The sequence below is a fragment of the Lucilia sericata genome, unplaced genomic scaffold (genome assembly GCF_015586225.1).
Source record: "Lucilia sericata isolate MDLA Ls3-8-SP2 unplaced genomic scaffold, ASM1558622v1 Contig000874F_arrow, whole genome shotgun sequence".
NCBI classification, from domain to species: Eukaryota; Metazoa; Arthropoda; class Insecta; order Diptera; family Calliphoridae; genus Lucilia; species Lucilia sericata.
In genome coordinates, this window is record NW_023994865.1 from 10,045 (window position 1) to 29,566 (window position 19,522).

Genomic DNA, 19,522 nt, shown 5'->3' on the forward strand with positions numbered 1-19,522 from the left:
TTCTCTCTTTTAAGAGACTTGATTTCTATAGAAATTTTGTCTCTTCAAGAGGCTTGATTCCTATAGCAATTTTGTCTCTTCAAGAGACTTGGTTTCTATAGAAATTTTGTCTCTTTATTTTCTTTTAATAGAATATTTAACAAAAATTTTCATTTCATTATAAATTCATTAAATTTTATATTTGTATAGTTATATTATTTATATTTTTTTCATAATTTTAATTTAGCTTTGCTTTCCACATTTCCTTTCAGATACCAATGTTGCAATCAAGTACCCAACAACAACGACAACTACAACAACAAGTGAAAATAAGTCTACAGCAAGACTTAAATTATCGAAAGCAACAACCAGATTTTGTAAGCGACATTTGTGGTTGTTTCATAAACAATTGCCTTAAATGTGGCCTTAAAGAAAACGAGAAAATTCTGCACAATTTTAATAACGAAAAGAGAAGACATTAAAAAGAAATAAAGAAATAAAACTAAAGCAAAATAACCAAAAAAACTGAAAAACTAAACTAGATTAAATTAAAAGAAAAATCGAGAGTATCAAAAGAAAAACGAAAGGAAATTTTCAACAAAAGCTAAACATAGACAAGGGAAAACCCCCTTTCCCCCTCCTAGACAAATAAAAAGAAAAGAAAATAATAATAAAAAAAAAAACAATTACACTAACGGTGCTTTATAATGGTGGATAAGGTGATGATGTATAATAAACATCAAAAATATCAACAACAGCAGCAAAAACAAAAACCACTAACAGCCAAAGCAAAGTTAAAACAGCAACAACAACAACAATTGAAATGTATAAACAAAACTCCTCAACTGGAGCTCAGAGAGAAGAGGGAGTTGTCAGAAAATGCTGAATTTTATTACACATTAAGTACAAAAAGTACTAAGCCAACAACAACAGCAACATGTCTTAAAGACATTGTTGGTAGTAGTTGCTGTAATAGTATTAGTGTTCAAAATTATTTTTATCAACATCACAGGGGAGTTAAGAGAAGATTGGAAAGAGGTGGCGCTGGTGGTGTTGGTGGTATTTTGTATTTGTGGCTTGTGTTGGTGGTATTTATGTTGTTATTATGTGGCAATAGTGCAATTTCTCAGCAACGAAATATTAACAATAATGTTAAACTAAACAATAGCAACAATAACAGCAACAACATTGGCCACATATTGTTGCAAATTTCCACACCACCAACATCGTCGTCATCATCATCTGCAGCACTTTATACAAATAATAAAAGACATGCAAGGGGGGCTGCTGGTGTTGGCATTATAGTAGCGGATGATGCAGAAAAACAAGTATTTGCAGCAAAATCTAATATAACAACAAAAACTACTATATCATCAACATCATCATCGTCGTCTTCATCTACTTCAACATCTTCTTCGTCATCTTCTTCATCATCATCGTCTTCAAATAACGCCCCAACATTAGGAGGCATTAGTAATAGCAATAGCAACATTAACAAATACAACACCAGCACCAATAACAACAAAAACAACAATAACGAATCATTATTAAATGATGGCGAAAGTATTAGTGCCACCAGCAGCAACAATAACGATAATTTAAGCAGCAGCAGTAGCGAAGATCTATTAAATTCCTCAGAAATTTTAAATGAATCAGAAGGTGAGTGTTTTTTTTCTTCTTAAAATTTCTTTTGTTATAATTTTTATTAAAAATTTTATCACTTTTTTCCTGAATTTTTTTGTGAAAAATGGGATTTTTTAGAAAAACCTATATTCTAATCTTTGAAAATTTAGTATAGTAGTAGAAATACTACTTTTTGAAAAAAAGTTATAAATTCACTACATTTTGATCAAGAATATGATTTTATGAAATAGAAACTTTAAAAATGTAATATTTCTTAAAAAAAAATTAAACAAAAAGTACTAAATTAGTTACTACTTTTTAACAAAAAGGTAGTAATTATAGAAAATTTTCTTATGGAATTTATTTATAATGAAAACGTGTTAGCAAAAACGTAGTTATAATTATTCTATACAGTACTTTTTGTACTAGAATATGATTGCATAAAGGATAAGCTTTAAGAAAATAATATTTTTTACAAAAATTATTCAAAAAATACTAAATTAGTTAGTACTTTTTATCAAAAAAGTACTAATTATGGAAAATTTTCTTCGAGAATTTATTTATCATGAAAAAGTGATAGCAAAAACATACTTATTTTGTTTTAAAAAAATAGTAGTAGAAATACAACCTTTTGAAAAAAAGTATTGAATTTTAAACTTACTGACTAGAATATGATTTTATGAAATATAAACTTTAAAAAAATAATATTTTTAGTAAAAATTATTTATAAAGTACTAAATTAGCTACTACTTTTTGACAAAAAAGTAGTAATTATAGAAAAATTGCTTATGGAATTAATTAATAATGAAAAATTTATTGCAAAAACGTAGTTAGTTTGTTTATTTAAAATAGTAGTAGAAATATTACTTTTTAAAAAAGTACTGAATTTTAAACTTTTTGACTAGAATATGATTTTATGAAATATAAACTTAAAAAAATATTACTGTTTTTAAAAATGATTCATAAAGTACTAAATTAATTACTACTTTTTAACAAAAAAGTAGTAATTATGAAAAATTTTCTTCAGAATTTGTTTATGTTAAAAAAGTGTTGGCAAAAACCTAGTTATGTTGCTTATTTAAAATAGTAGTAGAAATACTACCTTTTGAAGAAAGTATTCTCTACAGTACTTTTTGTACTAGGATATGTTTTCATAAAATATAAACTTTAAGAAAATAATATTTATAATAAAAATTTTCGAAAAAGTACCAAAATAACTACTACTTTTTAACAAAAAAGTAACAATTATTAATTTCTAAAATTACTTTTCTTACAGAATTTCATTTTAATGAAAATGTGATAACAAAAACATGTTTATTTAACTATTTTAAAATAGTAGTAGAAATGCTACCTTTTAAAAAAAGTATTATATACAATACTTTTTGTACTAGAATATCAATCCATAAATTATAAGCTTTAAAAAAATAAAATGTTCAATAAAAATTGTTCAAAAAGTACTAAATTAGTTACTACTTTTTAACAAAAAGTACTAATTGTTCCCATATGTATTATTTATAATGAAAACGTGCTAACAGAAAACCTGCTTATTTTACTATTTTGAAATAGTAATAGAAATACTATTTTTTAAGAAAATTACTAATTCATTAAAAATTTGTCTGAAAATAAAGTAAAAAGTAAAGTTTTTTGTTGAAAATAGATTTTTTTTTGGTAAAAACTTTCAACTTTCTTTAATCATTTCCACTTTATGAAAGTTTTCCTTACAAAAATTCCATTAATAACAATTTGTGTTTTTGTTTGTTATTTTCGCCTACAGTCTTATTAATTGTTAATAAATTATTTTTCTGAAAACAAATTACAAAACTATAATAAAATCAAAATAATGGTTAATAATCGACACAAGCATTATATAATAGTTAGATGCTTAAAGATAAATTCAATTTAAAATAAATTGAGTTGAAAGTAATTTTTTATTTTTTTAAACAATTTACTGTTACACAAAAATCTCGCATTAAATATAAGATTATAAAGAAAAAAAACTACATCATTAACTTTAAATAGTTAAAAAAAAGTTATAAACATTTCTAAAATTACCTTAGGGTGGGGGTTTTTAGAGTTTTGTTTTAAAGGAAATTGGTATGAACATAATATTAAAGTCAAACTGTTATATATGGCCTGAAGTGGGACAAATTGAGGCAAAAAATTTTGATATTTTGTTTAAGACTTGTTTCTTTTAGTTTTTGATTTATAAAGCAAATTTCTAGTGAAAATTATTATACAATTTTTGTAGTTAAATGGAAAATTGTTAAGAAAATTAGGTAATTTTAGGAAAAATAAAAGACAATTATTTGTTGAATTTGTTATTAAAATATATTAATAATGAAAAATTTCTTATAAAACCATGGTTATTTGACTATTTTAAAAAGTAGTAGAAATACTACTTTTTGAAAAACAGTATTAAATTCATTACTTTTTGACTAGAATATGTTTACATAAAATATAAAAAATGGGGAAAATAGTATTTCTTATAAAATTTATTTAAAAGGTATTAAATTAGTTACTACTTTTTAACAAAAAGGTAGTAATGTTGGAAATTTTTCTTACAGAATTTATTTGTAATAAAAAGTGATAGCAAAAACATGGTTAGTTTGCTTATTTATAATAGTAGTAGAAATACTACCTTTTGAAAAAAGTATTAAATACAGTACTTTTTGTACTAGAATAAGATTTCATAAAATATAAGCTTTAAGAAAATAATATTTTTTTTATAAAAATTATTCAAAAATTACTAAATTAGTTACTACTTTTTAACAAAAAATAGTAGTTATAGAAAAATTTGTTATAGACTTTATTTATAATGAAAAAGTGATAGCAAAAACGTAGTTAGTTTGCTTATTTAAAATAGTAGTAGAAATACTACTTTTTGAAAAAAGTATTCAATACAGAACTTTTTGTACTAGAATATGATTAAATAAAATATAAGCTTTAAGAAAATAATATTTTTTATAAAAATTTTTCAGAAAGTACTAAATTAGTTACTACCTTTTAACAAAAAAGTAGTAATTATGGAACATTTTTTTACAGAATTTATTTATAATGAAAAAGTGATAGCAAAAAGGTAGTTAGTTTGGTTATTTAAAATAGTAGTAGAAATACTACTTTTTGAAAAAAGTATTCAATACAGAACTTTTCGTACTATAATATGATTAAATAAAATGTAAGCTTTAAGAAAATAATATTTTTTCTAAAAATTATTCAAAAAGTACTAAATTGTTACTACTATTTAACAAAAAAGTAGCAATTATGAAAAAATTTCTTACAGAAATTACTTATAATGAAAATGTGATAGCAAAAACGTAGTTCGTTTGCCTTTTTTAAAATAGTAGTAGAAATATTTCTTTTTGAAAAAGTATTAAATACAGTACTTTTTGTATTAGAATAAATGATAAGCTTTGAGAAAATAATACTTTTTATAAAAATGATATAAAAAGTACTAAATTAGTTACTTTTAGTTATGTTTACAAAAAGTACCAATCTATTTACCCGAATTTGGGCTTATATGTGTAGGGCCTTAGTACCCGAATTCAAAAATAACACACCAAAAGCTTATTTTGTGTAAGTAAATTAACTAATTTTTCAAATTTTGTAAATAATTGGTTCCATGAGTTTTTCCCCTTTTTGGTACTTTTATTGCGGCAATAAAGTAGAAAACATTTTGTTCTGCCGGTCCATGCACAAGCACTTTGCTCAAGTACTCAAGCTATCTAATCCCTGGCCACTGCTGCCCTGTTGCTTAACTTTCGAGGTGCAAAAACATCACTACCGTTTACAACCACGTAAATGGGATGGCCTCTGTAGGCAACAGCAGTTACAGACGTATTCGGTAGTCCAAATTACGAATCCTTAAAATAAGCCGAGGTCTTTGTTCTTACTCGCAGAGAACACAATGTGGTAAATCTGGTATGATCAGAGTTTTCCCTGAACATACCTGGACAAGGAAGGAAAATTCAATGGTATCACCTTTCATCCATCACTATTCAACCCAGAACTCTTCCCATTCATCCGACACATTCATAGAGAACAACATCCGTCACACTCACTCTAGATCCGTATACCCCTACATTCATCCTGTATCATATACATTTAACGCCATCTCATTTCGAACGCTTAGTCTCATAGACACTCCTCTGTGAAGCACCAAATTTATCCCGAAATTTATATTTCACCGTACATCATTCCTTTAACTGACATTCTCTTCCCGCGAATTTGAGTTTAAAATACAGTCACTAAGCGTGGATCCCGGAGGAACCTCAACCAACAAATCATTCCAAGGAAAAACCGAGGATACATGTGATCATTATCCGTTTATAATCCAATTACACTATGGGGGTCTTTCATCGAGGTAACATATCCCCGGGGAGCTTTTTATACCCTACTCCACTATAGCGGGGAGGGTATTATGTGTTTGTAACACCAAAATCACATTCTGAGTCGATTAAGCTATGTCCGTCTGTCCGTCCGTTTATGCGCACTCTACAGGTCGCAATTTTCAAGATAATTATTTTTTTAACACAAGGACGAAGCCTATTGATATTGGTTGAACTCGTACCATTATTTCGCCTAGCCCCCATACAACCGTACCGCTCGAATAGGGCTTTTGAGCTTATAATAATGTTAAATATTGTACAATCCCTACAAAAATCGGCAAATCTTAGTTTTATATAAGTTGAAATGATACTGCCGATATTCGTAATGATCGGGCCTCATTTGACCCTAGCCCCCATACAAAATCCCCTTTTAGAAAATGGCTTGATGGTCAAAATTCACTTATAAACACTAATATCATGATGTTATTTAGCATAAATAACTAATGTAGACATAAATAGATAGATAGGACCATATTAACCCTATGCCCCCCTATAACCCCTCATTTAGAAAATCCCATTTTTGTCAACAAATTGTTAAAATATTTCTGAATTCTAGTCCAAAGAGACATCTACTGTAAAAATTTCAAAAAAATTCTAGTTTCAGCCGTTTGGCGTATGTTATAATGAAAATTTTTCAAATCTAAAATAGTAGTAGAAATACTACTTTTTGAAAAAAGTGTTAAATCCAAAACTTTTTGGACTAGAATATAAATTCAAAAATTGAAAAAGACCAGTTAATCTATTTGGCAAATTAATTATGTATAACTCCTTTCTTAAGATGTTACACTTAAAGGTGACAAGTTTTTTTTTTCTTGTTTGAATATTATTACGATTTTATAAAATTTATTGTTTTCTTTCACTACTGTTTGTTGTTTTTATAGATATTTAAACTATAATGAATATAAAATTTTTGCTACTTAATACCCCTCAAGACCTCCTTCAGATTAAAACATCTAAACAAAATCGATGAGTATTTTATTGAATAAAAAATAGATGAATAAAATAAATAAAAAAACATAATAATAGTAATAAACATACAAACAACAAATACAAATAAAAAACTAAAAGAAAGAAATAAAAAAATAATAATAATTTTGTTCAAGAAAGAAAAAAAAACTAAATGCGTTAAAAATTGCGTAATCGTAAAGTGAATGAACACTAAAAAAAACTACAACAACAAAACTGAATGGAAAAAAAACCTAGTCGTACCCATATAAAAAAAATTAAAAAAAAAAATATTTTGTTTTTGTTATACACATAGTACTAACTACTTAAACAATTTCCATATAGACTAGACTCGGGTTTAAGTACTATTTTGTGTCTAAAAACCAGGGACGGTTAAAGTTTAATTTTTGAAAAAAAAAAAAATTAAAATACTCACTCACAGTCTGCATAATTAAGGTGGTTTAAAAAAAAACAACAACAACAACAAAACAACTACTAGTATTACCAAAAATAAAAATTAAAAAAAAATCCAAAAACAAAAATGGTTAAAACCTGTAAATGGTAATGCATATTCAGCATTTTTATTTAAATAAATATAGACATATATACATACATATGTACATATGTATGTATAAAATGCATATAAACACCAACAGTTAAGAAATTCATTTTTAGCTTTATAACTAAATATTCACAAGTTTTTAGTTAAATTATGTAAAATATTTTTTTTTAATTTTTTTTTTTTTTATAAAATACATTAAACATTTCTTTAATAAGCTCGTAAATTTTAATTAAAATCGATTGTTTTTATTTTTGGTTTAAATTTTTTTGGGGGGGTTTAAGTTGCGAAAAGGAAATTTTATAAAATATTTTTAAATCTGGTTTAATTTTGTAATAATATTAGGCCGACATTTAATGTAAAACTATATCCAATATAATTTCTTTTTATACCAGTATTCACTAAGTTACTTTTTTAACGTGGTTTTTAAATAAAATTATAAGTAAAAATGTTACTTTTTTACTTAATTAGTTTCTCTTTTGTATTCAGTTTGAAAGTACTTTTTGTATGAGAAAAGAAATATCATTAATCATACTTTCATAGTTCTACAAGTCATCTATTTGCATAATTTAAGGTTCATTATTGCTTATTATTTTATTTTTAAATAGTAGTAGACATGCTTTTTTTTTTTTTTTGTAAAAAAGTATTAAGTTCATAATTTTAAGGCTGGAATATGATTTAATAGAATATTAACTTTAGGAAAGTAATACATAGTTATACATATGGGAAATTTCGTGTCAAGTGACCCAATTCAAAAAATTGATTTGTATGAAATTTGCACTAAAGTTAGTACTATAGGCCAGACACAAATTTTCAGCTCTATCTGTCAAGAACTGTTGGACTTAGAGGGGGTCAAAGTTGCACATATTGGTCATACTGGTCCTAGCAAAAATTGTCCAAAGGGGTTTAGATTTCTTCATTGTTTTTTTTTTTTAATTTTATAAATAAAGCCCTCTAGGAGCTTTAAAGCGCCTCCAAAAAAGCCAAATGGAGGAAATCTAAGGCCACTTTTGGAATCAGCGCGGCTCAATCCTTTAGAAAAGTACACTTTGGTGTCTAGATTAATAACACAGTGAGACAAAATAAACGAAAATCGAAATACCTGGGAAGTGATACTATTTTTCTGAAAAGTGGATCCGGGTAGAACAAGAATCTGTTTTTGAAATTTCCCAAACACCTCCAAAATCTTGAGATACGGGTAAAAAACCGGTTTTTCATATCTTTAAGCACTTGAAAGGCAGTAACTTAGTTGAATCTCAACCGATTTTAAGTTTCTGTACGGATTTTGGATGCAGAAGCAGAGGCCTTTATAATGACATATACGATGTTTAAGTAACCTAGAAAAATATGTTTACATTTCATTGGCAAACATGTTTTTATACCCTTCACCTTCGTGAGAAGGGTATATATAAGTTTGTCATTCCGTTTGTAATTTCTACAATATAATTTTCCGACCCTATAAAGTATATATATTCCGAGTCCTTATAGATAGCGGAGTCGATTAAGCTATGTCCGTCTGTCTGTCTGTCTGTCTGTCTGTCTGTCTGTCTGTCTGTCTGTCTGTCCGTCCGTCTGTCTGTGTGTTTGTTGAAATCAATTTTCTGAAGACCCCAGATATCTTCAGGATCCAAATCTTCAATAATTCTGTTGGACATACTTTCGAGAAGTTTCCTATTGAAAATCAGCAAAATCGGTCCATAAATAACGGAGATATGAGCAAAAATCCGGAACAACCTCTGAAAATTTCATCAAAAAAGCAACAACAACACTGCTTATTGTATAAAAGGTTGGTTTCATTGCGATGTGTATTTTGTATTTGTTTTTTTGTGTATGTATTTCGTTTCATATGTTTGGATGTCTGTGGTTTCATCGCCTTGTGTATTTTGTTTTTGTTTTTTTGTGTATATTGTTTCGAATGTTTGGATGGCTGTGGTTTCATTACGTTGTGTATTTTGTTTTTTCTGTTTTTTATTTCGTTTAGCATTGTTGTTGTTTCTCTTGTTTTGCTTAAGTTATGACAGGGTCGGGAATATTGAATAAATAGATTAAATTAAAATTAATATTTTTTAAACACAATATGGGTAAGGGTATATAAGATTCGGCAAAGGCGAATATAGACTTCTTACTTTTTGATCTTAGTTTTGCACCGTTTTTAAAGTTTGGAGATGTTTTTGCAAAGTATTTTATATAGTTAGTTAGTTAGTTAGTTAGTTAGTTAGTTAGTTAATTAGTTAGTTAGTTAGTTAGTAGTTAGTTAGTTAGTTAGTTAGTTAGTTAGTCAGTTAGTTAGTTAGTTAGTTAGTTAGTTAGTTAGTTAGTTAGTTAGTTAGTTAGTAGTTTGTTTGTTAGTTAGTTTGTTAGTTAGTTAGTTAGTTAGTTAGTTAGTTAGTTAGTTAGTTAGTTAGTAGTAGTTAGTTAGTTAGTTAGTTAGTAGTAGTTAGTTAGTTAGTTAGTTAGTTAGTTAGTTAGTTAGTTAGTTAGTTAGTTAGTTAGTTAGTTAGTTAGTTAGTTAGTTAGTTAGTTAGTTAGTTAGTTAGTTAGTTAGTTAGTTAGTTAGTTAGTTAGTTAGTTAGTTAGTTAGTTAGTTAGTTAGTTAGTTAGTTAGTTAGTTAGTTAGTTAGTTAGTTAGTTAGTTAGTTAGTAGTTAGTTAGTTAGTTAGTTAGTTAGTTAGTTAGTTAGTTAGTTAGTTAGTAGTTAGTTAGTTAGTTAGTTAGTTAGTTAGTTAGTTAGTTAGTTAGTTAGTTAGTTAGTTAGTTAGTTAGTTAGTTAGTTAGTTAGTTAGTTAGTTAGTTAGTTAGTTAGTTAGTTAGTTAGTTAGTTAGTTAGTTAGTTAGTTAGTTAGTTAGTAGTTAGTTAGTTAGTTAGTTAGTTAGTTAGTTAGTTAGTTAGTTAGTTAGTTAGTTAGTTAGTTAGTTAGTTAGTTAGTTAGTTAGTTAGTTAGTTAGTTAGTTAGTTAGTTAGTAGTTAGTTAGTTAGTTAGTTAGTTAGTTAGTTAGTTAGTTAGTTAGTTAGTAGTTAGTTAGTTAGTTAGTTAGTTAGTTAGTAGTTAGTTAGTTAGTAGTTAGTTAGTTAGTTAGTTAGTAGTTAGTTAGTTAGTTAGTTAGTTAGTTAGTTAGTTAGTTAGTTAGTTAGTTAGTTAGTTAGTTAGTTAGTTAGTTAGTTAGTTAGTTAGTTAGTTAGTAGTAGTTAGTTAGTTAGTTAGTTAGTTAGTTAGTTAGTTAGTTAGTAGTAGTTAGTTAGTTAGTTAGTTAGTTAGTAGTTAGTTAGTTAGTTAGTTAGTTAGTTAGTTAGTTAGTAGTTAGTTAGTTAGTTAGTTAGTTAGTTAGTTAGTTAGTTAGTTAGTTAGTTAGTTAGTTAGTTAGTAGTTAGTTAGTTAGTTTTTTTTGTTTGTTAGTTAGTTAGTAAAAATTGAGATTTTTGGTAAAATCAGACTTTTTGGTACTTTTTCGTTCTATATATAATAAGCTGTTGGTTTGTTATTTGGAATTCGATTACTAAGGTCTATACGTATGTGACCAAATTGGGGTAACTTACACTTTTAAAAACGGAAGTACTTTGAAAACTTATTCCTCGAAAAAGTCTGTTCCTGTGCTAGAAAGGGAAAGTTGAACTTTTCCTATTAGTACTTTCCACAAAGGAAGAATTTATTTCACTATTAAATTCCATAAAAGTATTTTTTTTAATTTGGATGAGGGTAGCGAAGTTCTCAGCGTACGCTTGTTATATATTTTGTTTAATTTTATTCTAAGAAAAAAGTTATTTACTTCATTCTTTTCATATTCAAATTAATCATACGCCTACGTACATATGTTGCACTAACTAGCTTTCTATAACAATCATACGCCACCATGTCCAGTGCATACAACTAATTAAATATTTAAATTTTTTTCACTTATTATTGTTATAAAATTATATTTAATAAATTTCCTTGTCATAATAAATTGAAACATTAGTTATTAATGAATTCCCAAAATTACAAACACACAAATGTGTAATCATTAAAAAAAAATCTCATAAATATTTATTTAATACCTCTCACTTTATAGTTGTATTTATTTTGATAATTTATTTTGGTTTCTTACAAAAAAAAAATACACAAATATTTATTTTGCATTTTTTTCAAAATAAATTTTACATTTGCAAAAACTATTTTTACTACTGACCAACATATTGCAATGAATGACCAACAAACGAGATGAGCTAAAACAAAAAATCTTTCTAAAACGTAAAATAAACCAGTCAGTCGCATAAATATCATTTATCTTGTTGGATTTTTTTCGTTTCTATAGCTGCTGTTGTTGTTATTGTTATTTGCACTATTGACCAATTTTTCTTGCACAGTTTCATCTTTTTTTATTTAGTTTTTTTTTTTTTTTTTTGTAAATGTTTCATTTTGGCTTTTGTTAAGAGTGTTACAACAAAATTTTGGTTTTAAACAAATAAAATTTGCAATAGAAATAAAAACAGCACACAGACAAAAAATATATAGTATATATGTATCTAACAGCAATTGCTGAAATATTAATAGCAACTACAAAAAGCCACAGAAAAAAAAAAAACCCCAACGATGCAGCAACATTAATACGAATATTTAACAATTATTTTGGTTTTTTCTATATGTTTGCAAAAAAAAAAAAAAATTTATTTTACTTAGACAAACAATATGACTGAAGACTTAAACGTTTGAAATTTCTACTTTAATGCGAAAAGCAACAATTTAACAACAACTAACAGCAGCAGCAGTTAGGCAGTCAGCAATTGAAACAGAAACCAAAACCAAATCGCAGTTTGTTAGTAATGAATGTAACGCAACATTACACTCGTCACCTTGTTGCTATTAAACAAACAAACAACAACAAAAAACTATACATATTTTTATATAGAAAAACAAACAAAAAACTGGCAGACGTATCGCTTTTAAAACCCAACAGGCGTATGGACGGACAGATAGTTAGATATTTTATCCACTTCAGTTGAGTTGCGAGCAGTTAGTTTTTCAAGTAAATAATAATAATAATAAATGTCTGTTAATGTGTGTGTGCTTTTGAGGTTTACAATTTCATTAAAATGTTGCTGCTAAAATGTTGTCTTTATTTTTGTTATTGTTGTTGTTGCTTTATTGTATTATTTCAATGACGTTAATTGGTTTGTAGAGCTTCTGCTGTGGACACTAAAACAGCATATTAATACAAAATTAATTTTTACTTGCAAAATGTTGAAATATTAAAAATATTTTTGAGCCAGAAATATGTATCGAACAATTAGAAAGAACTACTTGAAAAAATTAACTGAAAAACCTCTTCAGTATAAGGAATATATTTTCATATAGAAAAGTATTTACAATATGAAGAAAAGCGTTTTCATTATGAAGATACTATTGATAAAAAAGTATGTTCAATATGAAGAAAATGTGTCTTCATTATAAAGACAGCTTTCGTATAGAAAAATTGTCTTCATAAAGACAGTTTTCGTATAGAAAAAGTTTCTTCATAATGAAGACAGCTTTCATATAGAAAAAGTGTCTTTATTATGAAGAAAGTTTTCATATAGAAAAGTGACTTCATAATGATGAATGTTCTCATATAGGGAAGTGTCTTCATTATGAAGACAGTTTTCATATAGAAAAAGTGTCTTCATAATGAAGAAAGTTCTCATACAGAAAAAGTGTGTCCACTATGAAGACAGTTTTCATATATAAAAGTGTCGCCATTATAAAGACAGTTTTAATATAGAAAAGTGTGTTCATTATGAAGAAAGTTTTCATATAGAAATGTGTCTTCATCATAAAGACAGTTTTCATATAGAAAAGTGTCTTCATTATGAAGACAGTTTTCATATGGAAGTGTCTTCATTATGAGTATCTTCATTATGAATACAGTTTTCATAAAGAAACGTGACATCATTATGAAGAAACTTTTCATATAGAAAAGTGACTTCATTATGAAGACAGTTTTCATATAAAAAAGTGTCTTCATTATGAAGACAGTTTTCTTATAGAAAAGTGTCTGCATTATGAAGATAGTTTTCATTATGAAGACAGTTTTCGTATAGGAAAGTGTCTTCATTATGAAGACTGTTATATAGAAATGTGTCTTCATTATGAAGATAGTTTTCGTATAGAAAAGTGTCTTCATTATGAAGACTGTTTTTATATAGAAATGTGTCTTCATTATGAAGACAGTTTTCATATAGAATAAGTGTCTTCATTATGAAGACAGATTTCATATGGAAAAAGTGTCTTCATTATGAAGACAGTTTTCATATGAAAAAGTGACTTCATAATGAAGACTGTTTCAATATAGAAAAGTGTCTTCATAATGAAGACAGTTTTCATATAGAAAAGTGTCTTCATAATGAAGACAGTTTTCATATAGAAAAGTGTCTTCATAATGAAGACAGTTTTCATATAGAAAAGTGTCTTCATAATGAAGACAGTTTTCATATAGAAAAGTGTCTTCATAATGAAGACAGTTTTCATATAGAAAAGTGTCTTCATAATGAAGACAGTTTTCATATAGAAAAGTGTCTTCATAATGAAGACATTTTTCACATAGAAAAGTGTTTTCATAATGAAGACATTTTTTATGTAGAAAAGTGTCTTCATTATGAAAACAGTTTTCATATAGCAAAAGTGTCTTCATTATGAAGACAGTTTTCATATAGAATAAGTGTCTTCATTATGAAGACAGATTTCATATGGAAAAAGTGTCTTCATTATGAAGACAGTTTTCATATGAAAAGTGACTTCATAATGCAGACTGTTTCAATATAGAAAAGTGTCTTCATAATGAAGACAGTTTTCATATAGAAAAGTGTCTTCATAATGAAGACAGTTTTCATATAGAAAAGTGTCTTCATAATGAAGACAGTTTTCATATAGAAAAGTGTCTTCATAATGAAGACAGTTTTCATATAGAAAAGTGTCTTCATAATGAAGACAGTTTTCATATAGAAAAGTGTCTTCATAATGAAGACAGTTTTCATATAGAAAAGTGTCTTCATAATGAAGACAGTTTTCATATAGAAAAGTGTCTTCATAATGAAGACAGTTTTCATATAGAAAAGTGTCTTCATAATGAAAACAGTTTTCATATAGAAAAGTGTTTTCATAATGAAGACAGTTTTCATATAGAAAAGTGTCCTCATAATGAAGACAGTTTTCATACCGAAAAGTGTCTTCATAATGAAGACAGTTTTCATATCGAAAAGTGTCTTTATAATGAAGACAGTTTTCATATAGAAAAGTGTCTTCATAATGAAGACAGTTTTCATATAGGAAAGTGTCTTCATAATGAAGACAGTTTTCATATAGGAAAGTGTCTTCATAATGAAGACAGTTTTAATATAGAAAAGTGTCTTCATAATGAAGACAGTTTTCATATAGAAAAGTGTCTTCATAATGAAGACAGTTTTCATATAGGAAAGTGTCTTCATAATGAAGACAGTTTTCATATAGGAAAGTGTTTTCATAATGAAGACAGTTTTCATATAGAAAAGTGTCCTCATAATGAAGACAGTTTTCATACCGAAAAGTGTCTTCATAATGAAGACAGTTTTCATATCGAAAAGTGTCTTTATAATGAAGACAGTTTTCATATAGAAAAGTGTCTTCATAATGAAGACAGTTTTCATATAGGAAAGTGTCTTCATAATGAAGACAGTTTTCATATAGGAAAGTGTCTTCATAATGAAGACAGTTTTAATATAGAAAAGTGTCTTCATAATGAAGACAGTTTTCATATAGAAAAGTGTCTTCATAATGAAGACAGTTTTCATATAGAAAAGTGTGTTCATAATGAAGGCAGTTGTCATATAGAGAAAGAGTCTTCAAAATGAAGACAGTTTTCATATAGAAAAGTGTCTTCATTTTGAAGACAGTTTTCATAAAGAAAAGTGACATCATTACAACAAAGTTTTCATATAGAAAAGTGTCTTCATTATGAAGACAAAATGAAGACAGTTTTCATATAGGAAAGTGTCTTTATAAGTAAGACGGTTTTCATATAGAAAAGTGTCTTCATAATGAAGACAGTTTTCATATAGAAAAGTGTCTTCATAAGACAGTTTTCATAAATAAAAGTGACATCATTATGAAGAAAGTTTTCATATAGAAAAGTGTCTTCATAATTAAGACAGTTTTCATATAGATAAGTGTCTTCATAATGAAGACAGTTTTCATATAGAAAAGTGTCTTCATTATGAAGAAAGTTTTCATATAATAAAGTATATTCATTATGCAGACAATTTTGATATAGGAAAGTGTCATCATTACGAAGTGTCATTCATATAGAAAAGTGTCTTAATTAGTAAGACAGTTTTCATATAGAAAAGTGTTTATCTATGTGTATTCATCATAGTGTATTCTACGTTTTCAAAAATTCAAAAATATATAAAATTTTTTTAACCAAGTTTGCTTATTTGTTTTTAACGTAAATTTGATTAATTTATAATTATACATTTAATGAGTTAATGATTACGGTTCACCACACATTTAGAAAAAAAGAAACTTAAAGGTGGTTCCAAAACACACCAAAAAATAAACTAAACATTATGTAATGTTTCAAACCATAAATTATGTATTACTAAATAATCATAAAGAGATAATCACAAAAGAAAAAGTTTCTTAAACAATATTTTAAAAAAGTTCATTCAACTTGAAACAAAACTTTAAAAAACCCCTTTATTGAAAATATGATAACCTTTTGACTATTTCAAAAAAATCAAAATTATTAATGCATTACATTTACAATTGTTTCATATTATAAACATTTCCTTAAAGTACTTTAATGTAAAACAAACAAACGTCCATCAATAATACGAAACAAAAATAATGTTTTCAATTCCATTAAATACCTTTCATAACATTAAAAACATTGTAAATGTTAATATTATTGTTATTATTTTCAGTTTTTTTTTTTTTTGTATAATTTTTGTGTTAGTAAAATATTATGAATCCCATCATCATTATGTTAGACCATTGTGTTTAAGGAACTTAAATTTGTGGTGCATTTACATTGTATTTACTTCCTATTTTTTTTTAAACTTTGCAAAAATGTTTGTGTAATTTTTTGTATAAATAAAAACTAAAATAATACTGACCAACTATTAAATTTTAAAATAAACAAACTAACTAAAATAATAGTAAAATAATATGGGAACCGGATATATGAAGTTCCAAGTACTTGTTTACAACACAATGATGGTTGGATATAAATGTGAAACTATTATTAGTAATTTTAGTTAAAACACCTTAATGTTGATTTTTTTTATAAATGCAATTTAAGTTTTCCCACAAAAAAATAACTGTTTTCATAATGAAGACACTTTTCTATATGAAAACTGTCTTCATAATGAAGACACTTTTTCTATATAAAAACCGTGTTCATAATGAAGACACTATTCCTATATGAAAACTGTCTTCATAATAAAGAAACTTTTCCATATGAAAGCTGTCTTCATAATGAAGACACTTTTTCTATATCAAAACTGTCTTCATAATGAAGACATTTTTTCTATATGAAAAGTGTCGCCATAATGAATACACTTGTTCTATATGAAAACTGTCTTCATAATGAAGACACTTTTTCTATATGAAAACTGTCTTCATAATGAAGATATTTTGCTATATGAAAACTGTCGTCATAATGAAGACACTTTTTCCAAATGAAAACTGTCTTCATAATGAAGACACTTTTTCTATATGAAAACTGTCATCATAATGCAGACACTTTTGCTATATGTAATTTGTTTTCATAATAAAGACACTTTTCTATATGAAATCTATCTTCATAATGAAGACACTTTTCTATACGAAAACTATCTTCATAATGAAGATAATTTTCTATATGAAAACTGTCTTCGTAACGAAGAACTTTTTCTATATGAAAACTGTCTTCATAACGAAGAACTTTTTCTATATGAAAACTGTTTTCATAATGAAGACACTTTTTCTATATGAAAACTGTCTTCATAATGAAGACACTTTTTCTATATGAAAACTGTCTTCATAATGAAGACACTTTTTCTATATGAAAACTGTCTTCATAATGAAGAAACTTTTCTATTTGAAAACTGTCTTCATAGTGAAGACACTTTTTCTATATGAAAACTGTCTTCATAATGAAGACACTTTTTCTATATGAAAACTGTCTTCATAATGAAGACACTTTTTCTATATGAAAACTGTCTTCATAATGAAGACACTTTTTCTATATGAAAACTGTCTTCATACTGCAGACACTTTTTCTATATGAAAACTGTCTTCATACTGAAGACACCTTTTCTGTATGAAAAATGTCTTCATAATGAAGATATTTTTCTATATGAAAACTGTCGTCATAATGAAGACACTTTTTCTATATGAAAACAGTCTTCATAATGAAGACACTTTTCTATATGAAAACTATATTCATAATGAATACACTATTTCTATATGAAAACTGTCTTAATACTGAAGACACTTTTTCTATATGAAAACTGTCTTCATACTGCAGACACTTTTCCTATAAGAAAACTGTCTTCATAATAAAGACATTTTTCTATATGAATACTGTCTTCATAATAAAGACACTTTTTCTATATGAAAACAGTCGCCATAATGAAGACACTTGTTCTATATGAAAACTGTCTTCATAATGAAGATATTTTCTATATGAAAACTGTCGTCATAATGAAGACACTTTTTCTATATGTAATTTGTCTTCATAATAAAGACACTTTTCTATATGAAAACTATCTTCATAATGAAGACACTTTTCTATATGAAAACTATCTTCATAATGAAGACACTTTTCTATATGAAAACTATCTTCATAATGAAGACACTTTTCTATATGAAAACTATCTTCATAAGGAAGACAATTTTCTGTATGAAAACAGTCTTCATAATGAAGACACTTTTTCTATATGAAAAGTATCTTCATAATGAAGACACTTTTCCTATATGAAAACTGTCGTCATAATGAAGACACTTTTCTATATGAAAACTGTCTTCATAATGAACACACTTTTCTATATGAAAACTGTCTTCATAATGAAGATATTTTCTATATGAAAACTGTCTTCATAATAAAGATATTTTTCTATATGAAAACTGTCGTCATAATGAAGACAATTTTTCTATATGAAAACAGTCTTCATAAGGAAAACACTTTTTCTGTAGGAAAACTGTCGTCATAATGAAGACACTTTTTCTATATGAAAACTGTCTTCATAATGAAGACACTTTTTCTATATGAAAACTGTCTTCATAATGAAGACACTTTTTCTATATGAAAACTGTATTCATAATGAAGACACTTTTTCTATATGAAAACTGTCTTCATAATGAAGACGATTTTTCTATGTGAAAACTGTCTTCATAATGAAGACACTTTTTCTATATGAAAACTGTCGTCATAAGGAAGACACTTTTCTATATGAAAATTGCCTTCTTAAGGAAGACACTTTTCTATATGAAAACTGTCTTCATAAGGAAGACACTTTTATATATGAAGGCACTTTTCTGAATGAACTTTTCTATATGAAAACTGTCTTCATAATGAATAAACTTTTCTATATGAAAACTGTATTTTTTTAATAAATTTTCACTTTTGATCAGAAACTTTTCCTATATGAAAACTGTTTTCATAATGAAGACACTTTTCTATATGAAAACTGTCTTCATAATGAACACACTTTTCTATATGAAAACTGTCTTCATAATGAAGATATTTTCTATATGAAAACTGTCTTCATAATAAAGATATTTTTCTATATGAAAACTGTCGTCATAATGAAGACACTTTTTCTATATGAAAACAGTCTTCATAAGGAAAACACTTTTTCTGTATGAAAACTGTCTTCATAAGGAAGACACTTTTATATATGAAGGCACTTTTCTGAAGGAACTTTTCTATATGAAAACTGTCTTCATAATGAATAAACTTTTCTATATGAAAACTGTATTTTTTTAATAAATTTTCGCTTTTGAACTGAAAATTTTAAATTTTTGCTAAATTATCCACAAAAGTTTCCCAAGCTATTGATAAT

At 26.5% G+C, this 19,522-nt stretch overlaps 1 protein-coding gene across 1 annotated transcript in view; it reads left to right on the forward strand.

The window, feature by feature from the left end:
- Positions 1 to 252: 252 nt before the first annotated feature.
- Positions 253 to 19,522, forward strand: part of LOC119608707 (mucin-5AC) — a 52,583-nt gene continuing 33,313 nt past the window's right edge. Inside the window, exon 1 of the mRNA XM_037963225.1 lies at positions 253 to 1,638. Within this exon, the coding sequence (XP_037819153.1) occupies positions 687 to 1,638 (952 nt within the window). The 5' untranslated portion in view covers positions 253 to 686. The remainder of the gene's footprint in view (positions 1,639 to 19,522) is intronic.